Below are 15924 nucleotides of genomic sequence, written 5' to 3'. Positions count from 1 at the left end.
GGCATCATCAACAAATTGTCATATTACAAAAGAATATAACACCAAATCAACTAATTTAAATTTTGAACTTCGGAACAAATACTTGGACAACCTCACAGACGAAATGAACAGAGTGCATTATAGGGTATTTCCACTTCAGAACACCTTCATGTGTGCGAGGGACATATGGATCATCCCAACCCTGACAAAATCATCAATATTAACAATGGACGAGTAGATAAACCAAAAGAACCCTATACGCACATTTTGGGGTTTCACTGCAGTTATCAATTCTAATGGCAAAATGGCACAACATGCTAAGTAAAAAAAACCACATTAAATCTTCGAAAAGGGGTTTTCCACGATAACCTACCGGAGAAATCTTCGTTCCGTCAATGACCTTAATCAACCAACAAATACACCAACAAGAGAGCGCCAAACCAATGAATCAAACGGTACCCACCACTTTTCGCGGAAGCCGCCGCCTCCAACAACCCAAACCACTCTCCACACCTCCGCTATCCGCTTCCACTATGACCCACAACACCAACCTTTATGGAACGATAACTTTTTTGGGAAGACAAAGCCTTGTGATTGAAATGCCTTTCTGCGTCTCTGCTCGAAGAAGAAAGTTGAGGAGAAGAAGAAAGTTGACGGGAAGAAGAAAGTTGAGGGGAAGAAACGAGGGAAAATAGAATGCCCAATGTGTTTTTTTAAAAAGTTTGTCCAATCAAAGCGCGTGCACTTCACGCTAACTTTCCCAAACCGCTGCCTCCATTTCCCGTCTGCTTTAAAAATATTAAAATATTAACTGCCACGTAGACGGGTAACTTTGGAGATAAAAAAACGGGACATTGTATCATTATCCTTATATTTACTGATTCTCGTACCCCAAGTCATTATATTTTGCATGTAGTAGAAATCTGATTAAAAAATTTACCGGATTTCGAAATACAATTAAGAAACTCACTGAATTTTGAAATCCGATTAGTTACTATCTCGAATTTTAAAATTCGGTAAAAATTTTAAGCGGATTTCAAATACCTTTCTTAACCAGTGAGGACTGAGTGTTGTGAGAAAGTTAAATAAATATATAAGAGAATAAACTTTACCCAGTCAAAGGTCAAAGGACTATTTTGGCTTTTAAATAATTTGGAAGTGCTAAAGAAATCTTTGGAGATAAAGGGAGAAGGTCCCATGGATGATAATGTTATGGGTCATATGATGTATGGTCCCAATAAACACAAGAGAGAAAAACTAAGTTGGATGAAATATTATATTTTTAAGTAGAATTTTTATTGAGTATTATGAATCTTTTTATTTGGGCCAAGATGTACTACACAATCCTACCCAATATAACATGTTGAATTCGAAACGTACATAACAAAGTATAGCATCCATTACATTCTTAGCATCCATTACATAACAATATAACAAAATATGATATTCTTACATGTGTAGTATAAAAATATAAATTAATTAAATAGATTGGCTGCCAAAGGTTGGGTTTCAGGATTGTTACTTTCTGAATTTTAGTGCATCAAAGCGTGCAGCAAGTTCATCATAATCTGGCAATTTGGGATGAACACGATGAATGCTGCCATCCTGTTTAGCCAGAGATGAGGGTACCGGTGGTGGAAGCCGATTAGGGGGTAAGGTAGAACGAGGCTCTTCTGCTTCAGTTTCTTCATCACAATCTGATTCATCAAATTTAATATCTGAATGAGCAGAAGTTGGATGGTAGCTGTGCCTCCGATGATCATTTTCACCATATTGGTTAGGCAATGAATCCTCCTCACTTTTCATTTGATCAGATCTTGGTAAGCTGTGTGACCTGTACATTTTGTCCTCAGTTGAAGGATTGTTTGCTTGGAAGGTCCCAGAGTAAACATATGGTTGAGGAGCTTCGTTATATTCCTTCTTAGCCATATAAGCAGCAACTTCAGCGGCAGCAATTGCCTTCTTAGCTGCTTCAGCTGCTGCTTCAGCAGCAGACCTAGAATCTTCATAATGCACGGCATCCGTTTTTCCACCACCTGATAATCTGAAGAGATCCCACTCAAAATCCTATTACAGTTAGTAAATGAGAATATAATGAACATATATAATTGGGTTGACTATAAATATATCTATCACCTTGAAGCTGGCTTATTTGATTCCACTGACACATTGGTGGAAGGCTTCACTGGTAGGCTGCTTGCACTGACAAAAGTACGTGGCCCTTCCTGATGACAGAAAAAGCCCAATCATTAATCAAAATTGTTGCAAAGCATAATAAAATAAGGTAGATCAAGACACAAATACGTACTATTGGCTCTTCTGGAGGCTTGAGAAGTTCTTTCTCAGATTCTGTAGTATCCCAATCAATTTGATGTTCCTTGGCTATTTCCTTCAACACTTTCAATTTTACTTCACCAGCAGGTGTTCGTACTGAGAGTTTTTCGATCAACTGAAAATCCATTGCAATTCACAAAACTTGTATGAATACTTTTGAGGATTAATAGAAAATAGGTAGTTTAATACAAACAAGCATAGAAATCCAAAAATCTGCTTATTTTATAAGCAAATACAAGCAAATTGCGGTCAGCAAAGGGCTAACCTGGCGATTTACACCACAACTTGGTCTAAGATCAACAGCTGCAGACACAAAATCTTTCCCATATTTCTTCTCAAAGATATTCTTAAGTGACACAAGTTCTGGAATTTCAGAGCACCTAGGGGCTGCAAATATCAAGCTAGCGATTCCTTCTTTCAAATCTGCTGGACATTCCCTGAAACAAGTAGGATTAGCATCAGAATTTCAAGTCTATACTTCAATAATAAAATAACCAATTCCCAAATACTGCACCTTTGCTTTGCAATGATCGAGAGTCTGGCCACAATTAGTTCGCAGAATAGTTCAATGAACTCATTTGCAGCCAAGACATTTTGCTCTCTCATGACATGCTCAACCTGCAATAAGCCACTAGTGGTAGATATTAGAAAATTGCATGTGGTCTCATCTTGATAATATTACATGGCACCATTATATTTATGTAGCAGGTTACTTTTAGTCTAGCTTTATGTAGTTAGAGAAGGATACCATGATGAAAAAAGCTTATTGGAAACTAGAAATTCCGACTTAACAAGTGGCTTGGCCTATTCTTAAAATAAAAATGTTCCAGAGAAGTCGCAAGCCATGAGACAGGAGATGACATGGTGATAAAAATTTGGAAAGAATCTTCGTGATGCTTAGATATGGCGACGATGAAAAGATATTATCAACCGCGCCATGCTACACGACGACTTGTTCTGAAATAAAAGCTATATACCTCATTGTTACGTATCGCCTTAAGCAACGAAAGATATCAACATCTATAACCTTAAGCATTTGAAACATATGAGTACCAAGTCCAAAAATTATGATATGAATTCTATAAAAATAAAATGGAGGCGTTTGGGAATTTGGAGCCTTTGACTCTCAAAGCACCAGGGAGGTGTTGACCGTTAAAGTACTGCAATGTTCTTTATATACAATTGAGATTTACCTAAAATAGTTTCTATCAACTAGTATCACCGCTACGGCCTTGAAGGATTCCGTAGCTGCTCAGGGTTCAGCAAGTTAAATAGTGTTCTTTATTCTTGACGTTATTGGGGAAAATGAGGGAGAAAATAGCTAGTTTCAGGAGACAACCAAGGCAAAACCGAACAACAGAATACGAAGGTTTGGCAAGCAAAGAAACCACAGATTGGATGTAAGAAAGAGGCGAACTAAATTATGGAACAGTCCAAGAAAACAAATAAAAATAAATAAACAATGGGGGACAGAGATTTTGGAACCAAAGACAACCGGAATGGGGAAACCTAGAGCTAGCAAGAAGTTAGGATTACTATCCAAATACACAAAGATACTCAATCAGAAACTGTCACTAAGGTACAAACTCTGTCCTCAATTCCAAGTAACATAGACATCTAGCAGCATGGTTATTTTGAGTGTCCTCGAAAACTCTCACGAATCGTCAGAAACAAAAATTGTAAACGATGTAATATAGACTAAACGTATAATTTATAAAATTTAGCTCCGACACCTCCAACAAATTTTGAATTACGTACCGGCACATAAAAAGTCATTAAAATGGTTTTACATGTAGAATGGTACTCGGTGCTTGTCACCATTAAACCCAACCAAGGACATTTTTAATTTGGTCAGAAGTAGCACATTTTTAATTTGATCTGTTGGAAGTTATGAATTTGATCCCACATTAGTAATGTGTAAAGATCAAATCAAGAATGCATAAAAGAATCCACATAGACAACATTACACCAAGATAAAATCCGATTTAAGAAGGTTATGTTTGTGGGTGCAGAGAGAACAAATTGATAATAAGAAGAATACTCATTTTTGCACTGTTAATATAAAACATAATAAAGTAATGCAGGGTTGTGTTACCCTGATACGAGCAGTGGCATCTTGACCAGACTGAAGAAGAAGAGCAATGTCTCGTCGCATCTGCCTGACGACCACCTCTCTCTTGTTCCGCAGCAGCTTGATCCTGGCCACCGCCATCTTCGCTGCCGTTTTGCTGCACCGCAGAAAACACAAGCATTGATTTCAGTGGTTCGCACAACAACGAGAGCATGAGAGAAAAGAAGGTAAGTGCAGTACCATTTGGAGGAGTTGAAGCCGAGGCGGAGGAGGGAGAGCGTGAGTTTCACGAGCCTCTTGGTGCGTGCGGAGGCTTCGCTTGCGACCGTCATGGCGAAGTGGCGGAGTGTGAGGAAGTGATGGGTGGGGGTTTAAGGGGGGAGAAGACAAGAAAAGTAACGGTCTTCTAAAGCGGAAAGAAAATAATAAAAATAATAATTAAGAAAAAAAAAGTTAGAGAAAGGGATGAGTTTGTCGTTTTATTTGTAGTAATGGAGCGTAGGAATGAATGAGTAATGAGTTTGTGGGAAAATGTAGCCGTTATAGGAGGGAAGACGTTGAGGATGAAGGTAGCTTCTACGGGAATCCTATGCTGTACTGTCAAATCTTTTATCTATGAAAGCACCACCTGGATGACCTAGGGATTCGTTTAACTACATCAAATTGTGAATTTTAGATATTTAATTTATAATAATTACAATTTTATTTAGATTTTACATGGAAAACTAGTTTGTGTTAATATATTTTGGGTTTTTCATACATTAAGTATGACCGATTTTTTATTTTTAGTATAATTACGACAAAATTTCGTCTTATCCGTACTCTACAGCATGTTTCTGTTATGCTTCATCATACGTTATTATGTTTAATTATTTTTCAATAATACTATTGAGCTCAAAAAGAACAATTTTTAATATAATTAATTAAATATGAATATAATAACATTTTGTGTTTAGAAAATTATTTGTATTGAAATAATAATAATAAATCATGCAATTATGACCGTAGGTGAGAAACCAAATAGAGTTATATCTATATATTAAATCTTACAGTCATAAAAATGAAAATAGACAGAATCAATTATATAGAAAAAATTGTAACAAATTAACATGTAAGTAATAGTTTTCCGATATCCCTCCTTAATGACACAATGGTTTTAAATAGAATTATATTTATTATACAATAAAGAATTGGAATTGCGAATAACAATTAAAGTTAATTTATTATCTTTCGTCATAATGGTTTTACAGTGTCGTCATATTTGATTTTATAAATTGAATCGAATAAATAAGGAATATATGGTCTTCATATGCTTTTTTATACTTGTTCTCATATATTTTATTACTGTTGTTTCTATTATAAATTATCAAAATATTTATAATTTATTAAGTATCTTAGAAACATTATCTTTATTTTTTTTATTTGACCATTAGTTTTATTTTATGCAGACTAAATTGACTAAATTGTTATGGATAAAAGGTTTATTTCACATCTATCTATTCAAAGGTAAAGTTCCTTCACCAGATCAAAATTCACTTCTTACCTCCGTTAAAAGCTTTCGAAAAATGTTTTTATAAAAATGAAAGGGTGATTTATTTCCAAAAAAAATAAAAATTGTTTTTGTGTTCCAAAAAATAAATTCCAGATAAAGTAAAAGAAGTAAGGATCTTTATTTCTGCACCTCTAAAATTTCTTCTACACCTCCAACAAAATTTTAAATTTTAAAAATATCCTTTGACCATTTAATTAAAATTACGGACATCACACTGCTAAAATTACTTCTTAAAATCGACTTTCAAAAATCAAAATATATAACCGAAAGTCGACTTTCAGAAATCAAAAAATTGGAAGTCGACTTTTGGAAGTTAAGAGATTACCGGAAGTCGACTTCCGGTTATATTTTTGACTTTTAAAAGTAGAATTCCGGTTATATATTTTGACTTCCGGAAGTCGATTTCCGAAAGTCAAAATATTACTTTTAAATTTTATTTTTTAGTTTAATTATTTTTAATACATTATATAAAAAATTTTATATATATATATATATATATATATATATATACAATTTTATTTTTTAAATATATATTAAAAATACTTAAGAAATAAAATAAATTAAAAATACTTAAACTTTATATTAAAAAAATATTAATTCTGTTTTAACTATTTTTAATTTTATTTAAAGTTTATGTTTTCTAAATTTTAAATATTTTTTTTAATTTTTTAATTTGATTTATTTTTTATGTTTTTATACTTCTTAATATATATTTGAAAAATAAAATAAAATATTAATATCTATGTATATAATTTTATTTTTATTTAATGTACTGAAAACTAAATATAAATATAAAAATAAATAAAACAAAAAAATTATTAAACTTTAAATAAAAAAAACGAAAATAAAAAATATATTTTGTTTTTGACTTTTGGAAGTCGACTTCCGATAATATATTTTGACTTCTAGAAGTCGATTTTCAGTAGTATATTTTGACTTTCGGAAGTCAACTTCCGGTGATATATTTTGACTTCCGGAAGTCAACTTCCGGTAATATATTTTGACTTCCAGAAGTTGACTTCCGTAATATATTTTGACTTCCGAAAGTCGACTTCCGGTAATATATTTTGACTTCTGAAAGTCGACTTCCGGTTATATATTTTGACTTCCAAAAATATTCTTTACTGAAAGTCAACATTCGAAAACAATTTTGAGAGTGTGATCTATGTGACTTCGATCAAATGGTCAAAGAATATTTTTGGAATTTTTGGAGATACATAAGAAATACTTGGAGGTGGAGGAAGAAATCCCCCAAAAAATATTAGAAGAGTCCAATATCAATTGGCTCGATGAGTTTTTGAGTTCTTTTAAATAACGCTAAGATTATGCTATTTACAATCCTCCTTTATACTAATAATACAGCATCCCTCCCCATTTGTTTTCAAACCACGTGCTAATCAAAATCCTACCACCATCACATCTCTTTCTCCCTCAGATTTAATTCTCTTTCAAAGAAAAAACACACTCTCATGTGCATTCTCTCTATGCTAAGTATCTTCCAAAAAGTGCTTTCAATTTTGATTTCCAGTCAAGTTTCTGACCTTAAGAAGGAGGGGGTGTGTTTATTAAAATAATAGAAAAGAGACGATTTCTTTCTGCACCTCTATATATTTAAACCTATATCCCCTATAAAATGGTGAAATAACCTTTTTGTGTTTTTTTCATTGAATATGTTTGTGCTTCTTTTCATTGAATATGCTTTTTGAAAAATACATTCTAAATTATGTAATCCATTTTTTTATTTTGTATTTTAAATTATACAATTTAAAATTCAATACTTAATATAAATTTATTGAAGGTTGGTAGTATACAAGTGCATGAAGAAGCTGCTTCGGAAAGATTTACATAGAAAAAAATGGGCTTTATTAAGTCACTATCAATATTGATTTGAAAGTAATAGAAAAAAAGGTATAAAATGGGGAATTACATAAATAACCCCTTAAACATAATATACAATTCTATATTAATAATAAATTAGTAAATAAAATACTAATATACTAACACTATTTAGAATAACATTCCAATTATTAATAAGACATATAAACCTAAACACGTAAAATAACAAATTAAGAGAAATTAAAGGTGAGAGCAAATTCTATAAAATTTAAAAGTGATTAAGATTTAATACTATTTAATTAGAATGGATGATAATTGTTTAGACTTGATTTATTAAGAATAATATTTATTTATTTATTTATTTCATTTCGTTTACATACTGGTTGAGATCATTATAAAACTTCTGAAGATGATAGGCTTGTCATTTTAAACAATAACATTTATCATGGAATTTTAATATAATTATTATCTTTTATGTTTAAGTGACTTTATGTCAACAATAAAACTTATTATAAAATCTTAATACAATTTTTATTTTTACTTTTTAAGGAGTGAGTGACACTAAAGAGATGAGATGATTTGTTCTATTATTCTTCGTTATAATTTTTTAAAGTTTAAAACTAAAAAATAATTTACCATAATCTAATAATCTAATAAAAAATTAAGACATAAATACTAAAACAAAAATTCATGATAATCAAATTACAATTAAAAATCGTTTATAAAAAAACACATAATACAATATTTTTCTTTTTCTATATTCATAAAAAAAGAATATATAAAAGTTTGGTGAGATAAAAAATAATATTAATTATTAAACTAATATTTCACTCTTAAGTGAGATAAAAAATATGTATTTTTTTTCAATGATAAAAGAAAACAAATAAGAAATGAGAGTAAAAATAATAAAAAAGAATAATATGAGAAACTCAATAAATAAATAAAAAATATCTTAATACTTTTATTATTATTTATTATATTTAATTTTATATTTTATTATTAATTAATTAAATATTATAACTATAAATAAAAATAAAAAATATTTAATTTAATTTTCATTTGTTCTTCGCATACTACACATAATTAAAAAAAAATTAAAATACTATACATAATTAAAATTTTCAAAAATTTTAACTACTTAAGTTAAAAAAAATCAAAATTTTTGGGAGGCCATGCCCCCTCTGCCTCCTCTTATGCTCTACCCCTGTTTACATTGAATTAGTATAAGATTGTATTAACTAAATGAATTGAACACTTTAAGCTAAGACAATGTAGTTAATTGTAATATTATTACATTACTAAAAAAATGCAATTTAGTCACCGATATTAGTCACCAAAATAATTTAGTCGCAAATTGTGACTGAAATAGCCACCGATTCATAGTAGTCGCAAATAGCGACCGATTTAGCGACTGAAAAAATGTACAATAACTTTAATTCATATAGCGACCGAAACAACGACCGACTATTTTTAGTCTCTAAGTATTATGTTTTAGCCACCGATTTAGCGACCAAAATAAATCTTATTCTGTAAAATATATTTAATAGGGTAATTAGCCACCAAATATTTTTGGTCGCTAATTATTATTTGATACGTAATGTTTTAGCCACCGATTTAGTGACCGAAATAAATTTTATTTTATAAAATATATTTAATATGATATTTAGCCACCGAATAATTTTGGTCACTAAACATTATTTAATATGTAAAGTTTTAGCCACCGATTTAGCGACCAAAATAATATTTTTTTATTAAATATATTTAAAATGATATTTAGCCACCGAATATTTTTGGTCACTAAACATTCTTTAATATGTAATGTTTTAGTCACTGATTTAGTGACCAAAATAAATTTTATTTTATAAAATATATTTAATATGAAATTTAGCTACCAAATATTTTTAGTCGTTAAACCATATACATATATTTTTTTTATAAAATTATGTAATTAGATTAAACTAACATGATAAAAAATTTAAATTAGTATTTAATATAAATTATAAAATAACTAAATTATTTACTTTTACAATTTGTTGCTACACATAAGTTTTTTTCCCCCACCTCCACTGTCACCACCACCATCACCACCAATAACACCACCACAATCACCACCAACACCATAACCTCTATCACCACCACCACCACAACCACCACCACCACCACCATCGCCACCACCACCACCATAACCAAATCACCACCACCACATCCACTACCACCACGACCACCAGCATAACCAACATCACCACCACCACCAACACCACCATAAGCACCACATCCACCACCACCACCACAACCTCCACCACCACAACCGCAACCAAGCCTTCCTCGTTCAAATAAAGTTGTCGTGGACAACGTTGGCCGCCATGGGAAGTTCATCTGACACCACTATGAACGACCATTTTCTGTCTTCTTCCACAATATAATTGCTTATTCGACTTCTTGAATCTCACCAACGCTTTCACTTTTGTGCAGGGGTTTATTCACCGCTTGGTTTCCAGTGCTTTTGACTTTGTTTGGGGAACTATAGTGGCTTTGTAGACGGTGGCAAGGTGCATATGGATTGTGTAATGGTGGTTAGTGTTCTTCGTGAATGGTGGGTGTCGTCGTTTTGGTGTTGTTGTGCTTGTGAGATGAATGGTGTTGGGTGACGGCATAAGAGTTGTCGTTCCGGCGTGGTTGTGCTTGCGGGATGAATAGTGTTGGGTGGTAGCTGAAGAGTTTTGTACTTTTTTATTATTTTTAAGGATTTAGAAGTTACTGTATGTAATTGATTAGTTGTGAAATAGTTTATAATTTTGCATTAGTGAATGAATTTTATTATTATGTGTTATTTTTTTATTGTGGTTATTTTTTTTATTATTTTTACCTTGTTATTTGTTATGTGATTAACTTCAAATTATAGGATTTTGGGATGAAAATAGGAATCGAAGAAGGAAAACATTTAAACCATTCACAACAATAAAAATTAATTAATGAAAATAGGAATCTATAAATCTTTGTATTTATTTGTATCTTTAAATTTAGATATGAACACTGTATTTTTAATATTTGTTACTCTTAATTATATATTATAAATTTTTTACAATTGTGGTGTTTTTTTTTTTAATTTAATGAGAAATTCTAATATATTTAGAATTGACAAGGTAGGAAAAAAACCAATATAATCAAAATTGTATTAGTAGTAACCTATAGATATATTAGCAAGTATTATCAATTGATTTATTAAATTATTTAATTATTAAATTAAATTAGTAACCTATAGATATATTAGCAACTATTTAACTTATTTGACCATCATTTAATTATTAAATTAGTCACCGATTTAGTCACCAATAATTATTTTAATTAAATTAAAAATTGTATCTATTAGTGACTGAATTAGCGACCGAAAATAGATTTATTAAATTAAAATTTGTCACTTTTAGTGACCGAATTAGAGACTGAAATTCTAGTGGCTAAATTGGTCTCCAATACTTTAAGGTGACCAAATTTTTAGTGACCGATTAGTGACCATAATTTCAGTGGCTATTTAGCGACCAAATTTTGATTCGGTCGCTAAGTGGTTTGCGACTAGGGTTTTTGTCACTAGTTCTGTTTAGTCTCTATTTCGGTCACTAAACGATTTACAATCGATTTTTGGTCATTTAGCGACCAAAATGGGTGGTCACTAAAACACATTTTTTTTGTAATGTTAGTTAAACAAAAATATATGATGAATTATTACAATTTACATATATATTCAATATAGTTTCATAATTTCAGGTAGTAATTATTAGAAGAAATCATAGATTTTCATAGTGTTATTGAGATTTTTTTTAAGGAAATACAATAAGAAGATTTAATATCAATATGTCAATTATATAAGAGATTATGTCACTATCTTCGATACAAAAATTTCTAAATTAAGTATTTGTAAGATTTTATTTATATGTTGCTTAACTTTCTATAATACTTTTAACTTGAACTTAAACATGATATTTTCGTAATTAGCTACCAGATTGAAATTCTAATGTTGTTTCATTACCTTAAGAGCAAAAATAAAACTTATCTTTTTAAGATATCTTGGTCATTAATTTTTAATTATATTATTTTATCCTGTCATTAGTTTCTCACTAATATCAATCAAATTAAATATACATGTAATATTTAAAATAAAATATATAAAACTGATTATTTAGATTTTTTGAATAAATTTATATGCATCCATAGTAGATTGGGTTAAAGGGAGGTACTGATCAATTTAATTTTAATAGACACGGCCATGCTAAACTAACATTAAATAAAGGTTCCATAACTGATAATGAATATAAAATCTCTAAAGAAAAAAATATATACTTAAGGTTTGAAGAGAATTAAATTTTGATTAATACACATCACATGCAACTCACGGGGCGGTCAGATGGATGCCAAGAAAAACTATGAAGAGTTTTCTGAAATAATTAAATTAAAATACTATCTCACATGGTTCTACAAGGAATATATTTGAAAAAACTAGAAGGAACAAAAGATAAAAGATCATATAAAATATTTGTTCCTGTTAAAAAACAAAACTCAAGAAAAACATAACTTGGTGAGCATGATTGAATGGCGTTATATGGAAAGAAATGGACGGCAGCACCTCCACATGAACGTCATATTTTAGAAGAGTTGAGAGTAGGAATGTAAAAAAAAATAATTCATACCTATAAATATTTGTGGATAAAATTTATAATGAATATTATAAATGAATATTCACGATAACAAATATGGATATCAGGTATACGTGGATATCCGTACATGCTAATATCTAATTTACGAAAATATTCATATATATATATATATATATATATATATATATATATATATATATATAAGTAAGCAATTTAGTTTTTGTTCATGGTGTTGGTTGATATAAGGGTTAAATATATTTTTGGTTCCTCAAGTTTCAGTGAAATTTAGAATTAGTTCCTTTTCAAAATTTTTGAACAATTTAGTCCTTTATCTTTAAAAATGTGTGAATTTAGTCTTTTTAACAAAATTTTGTTAAGTTTATTTAACGTTTCAAGCGCATCTCATGATGGTATTTAAATTATTTATACCGTTTGACACATTTTTGTTTCAATGTTAACTCAAATATAATCATAAAATACGTTTAAAATGTCAAATAAACTTAACAAAATTTGGTAAGAAAGACTAAATCTACGCATTTCTAAAAATGAATGACTAAATTGGTATAAAGTTTCACAGAGGGACTAATTTCAAAATTCACTTCAACTTGAAGGACAAAAAACATATTTAATCCTTGATATAAGCATAGATCAAAGTATTTTTATTGTGTTTAATATGATTTAATATTTATTTTATAATTTTATTTAGATTTTTATGAAATTGAGTTTATTTAGACTTTGTTTGAAACTTATGATAGTGATGTATTGTATTTTTATTTGAATTTATTTTGATGTCGTTGTCTTTGATTGAATATTTAAAATTTAGTTTTATATTTAATATTTAAAGTATACAACTTTTTATAACTTTATCCCATTTTTATATACTTTTATACAAAGTTTTTTATAATTTTAATGGTTAAAATATTTTTAGATTTTTTTCTTTATAATATATGCAAATACCTATATGATTATAAGAATAAGTATGAGATGAATATTTATCAAAAATAAAAGATAGCGAATGAGTTATTATCTGTACCCGTCCCACTTCCTTACATCTCTAATTAAGAGTATAGCACTATTTAACTTAATCATCTCTTATCTTCAACTTTTTTTTTCTCTTTCTTTAATTTCAGATTCAAGTGAATTTACAATATATATATATATATATATATATATATATATATATATATATATATATAAACTTTTTATTTTAACTCAATTTCATTATAAAACTATTTATTAAAAGACACTTTCTACATTATGATCATAACTTATATAAATTTCACTTTTATTTCATAGTATTTTTTTCAAGTAAACTTTCTATATAGTGTTGATATAAAGAGTAAAAGCATTTTTTTAACTCCTGCACAATAAACCGGTAGTGAAAGTTTTTCTCATCGGTATAGAAAGGTTTTATTTTTCACTGGTTATATATTTTACCTCTTTCTCAACCTCTATTTCTTTCCATGTCACACGTTGAGAATACAAACAACAAATCCAAATATTATATTAATCTCAATTATTGTTTTTTAATTAATAAGTATTATTACACTATAGAGAAGTCAAGACCCCAGAAACAAGGAGTATATCTATTTTTTTTTTTAGGAACATGGAGCCCCTTCTGTATATGTTTGATTTAAATAATGCATGGCCAGCTGAAAAGTGAGTATTGACTCTTGAGTGGCATATGGGAATCAGAATAAATTCTGTTAGAGCGTTAACTCAGTGTCCTCTTGTTCTTATTTACTTGCAACTGATAATGATTGATCAGCTAAAGCTCTATATTTTCTGTCTTCCACAATCTTTTATTTTCTCAGTTTCAGTTCCATGACAATGATGCAGCCTTGAATAATTTCCTAATATTTTTTCTTATGTGCAGTCATCAATACCGTCTAAACTAATATAATACTAAGACACATCATTTCTCATTTTTCTCTGTTTAACTTCTCAGGATCATCCACATGCCTTAAACTAAAATCACATGGCATCATTCCCCAGGCTCAGTCCTTTCAATATTTTTCTCCACAAATTCTACCCTTTTCAACTATATGGCACCAACTTTATTCAACCTCTCTAAACTCCGCTAAATAAGATCAAAACAAATTTTTACAAACTTTGTCACATTAATGAAAACTTTGATCAATTATTACAAGCACTGTTGTTAGTAATTATGGGCCTGGGATACAAAAGATCCAAAAAGCACATGCAGTGGCAGTGCAATAAATGGAAGAATGCTTGCTTGCAAGGTTCTATTGATGCATTGCAGAGCCAACATGCTAAGCCAGACTTGTCTCAATTGCTTATGAGCAGGCAGCATCTGATGTTTAATTTGGAGCACATGGAAAATGACAATGGTGTTTCCTTTGTAAATTCAGCAAGGCCATGCTTCTGTAAAACAACATCCTTATCACAATTCACAACACTCCATTGCAAGTTGCAGACAAAAAAATGATTTTGATTTGCATTTATAACCCCAATGGGTATAGCAGGTGATTTTGTCACACACTACCAAATTAATGAAACCAGCCATCTTTGTTTGTGCACATTGATTAAGAACAAGTTTGCATACGTATGAACAATCATAGAAAGCATCCTGAACTAACTAACCAAAGAAAACTATTATTATTTAAGTCCTTGAAAACGTGAGTGTTTTTTCGATTTCAGTCTTCGATTATAATTTTGGCAATCAATTATTTTAAATAACATATCTTATTCTTCACTTATTTCTGGTAAGTTCACTTGGAAACTTGAATCTCACATTAAAAATATAGTATTGTAGTGTGAGGTTTGGAAGACTTTGGCCTCTCCAACTATGACAACTAGTTTTAGTGATTTGATTCTTCTTCTCACAAGGTTCTTCTCGTGAGACTTGTTTATACATGCTATGCAGAAACCACATAAAATATGTATACATTTAAGGATTATTCTAAAGAGAACATAAACTATGTATAAGACAGTTTTATATTATTACTTATGACAAGTTTATGACTTTTTATAATACCTGCGAATGGTAACTTTTAATTTGTCAGACAATTTAGATAATAAAGCTAAGAAATACAAACAATTTTTCTGGTTAAAATATGATCAGACAATAAATTTAATGGATGCAGACAAATGTTTTATTTGAACATCCTATGTGCGACGTGTAAATGTATTTATCACGAGTTTCTAGCCTCTGTTATGCTGTCTACAGGAAAATATGTTTGCTAGGTACATTGTTCTTGAAACGAAATGTTGTTTAAGGTGCAGATGCATGCAGAAAAAAAAAACACAGGAGACAAGAAGAATCACCTTCCCAGCCATACAGTTAACATGTGATTCCAATACTGCTCCCCTTACTCCTTAATCAACTTCTTAAGCACCCTTTTCCCTTCTCTACTCCTAACACAAGCCACCAACCCAACACAAGCACCAGAACTTATATGCTGTAATGTTTTCATTATGCTAACAAATCAATTTCCAAGGTAGAAGAAACATCACTGTTGATTGCCCCCTTTGTCTCCTAA

The 15924-nt window shown here is 30.0% G+C and overlaps 1 protein-coding gene across 1 annotated transcript; it reads right to left on the bottom strand.

Annotated features, from left to right (window-relative positions):
- Positions 1-1277: 1277 nt before the first annotated feature.
- Positions 1278-4828, bottom strand: LOC114176510 (IST1-like protein). The gene is made up of 7 exons (XM_028061573.1): positions 4625-4828; positions 4409-4541; positions 2828-2931; positions 2579-2750; positions 2288-2428; positions 2116-2204; positions 1278-2023 (listed from the first exon to the last, which is right to left on the bottom strand). Exons 1-7 carry the CDS (start codon positions 4714-4716, stop codon positions 1498-1500), a joined length of 1257 nt encoding a protein of 418 aa, XP_027917374.1. The 5' UTR covers positions 4717-4828; the 3' UTR covers positions 1278-1497.
- Positions 4829-15924: the final 11096 nt, after the last annotated feature.

The sequence above is a fragment of the Vigna unguiculata genome, chromosome 3, assembly GCF_004118075.2.
Source record: "Vigna unguiculata cultivar IT97K-499-35 chromosome 3, ASM411807v1, whole genome shotgun sequence".
NCBI classification, from domain to species: Eukaryota; Viridiplantae; Streptophyta; class Magnoliopsida; order Fabales; family Fabaceae; genus Vigna; species Vigna unguiculata.
The sequence above is the reverse complement of the archived record's forward strand: the minus strand, read 5'-3'. Positions and strand labels throughout refer to the sequence as shown.

Bases quoted from the DNA above. Each gene is read 5' to 3' on its own strand.
- LOC114176510 (XM_028061573.1), bottom strand. From the start codon at position 4,716: ATGACGGTCGCAAGCGAAGCCTCCGCACGCACCAAGAGGCTCGTGAAA. The intron at 4,542-4,624 runs GTACTGCACTTA...TCTGCGGTGCAG, and splicing joins GGCTTCAACTCCTCCAAATG to CAAAACGGCAGCGAAGATGG. The intron at 2,932-4,408 runs GTAACACAACCC...GGCTTATTGCAG, and splicing joins ATGCCACTGCTCGTATCAGG to GTTGAGCATGTCATGAGAGA.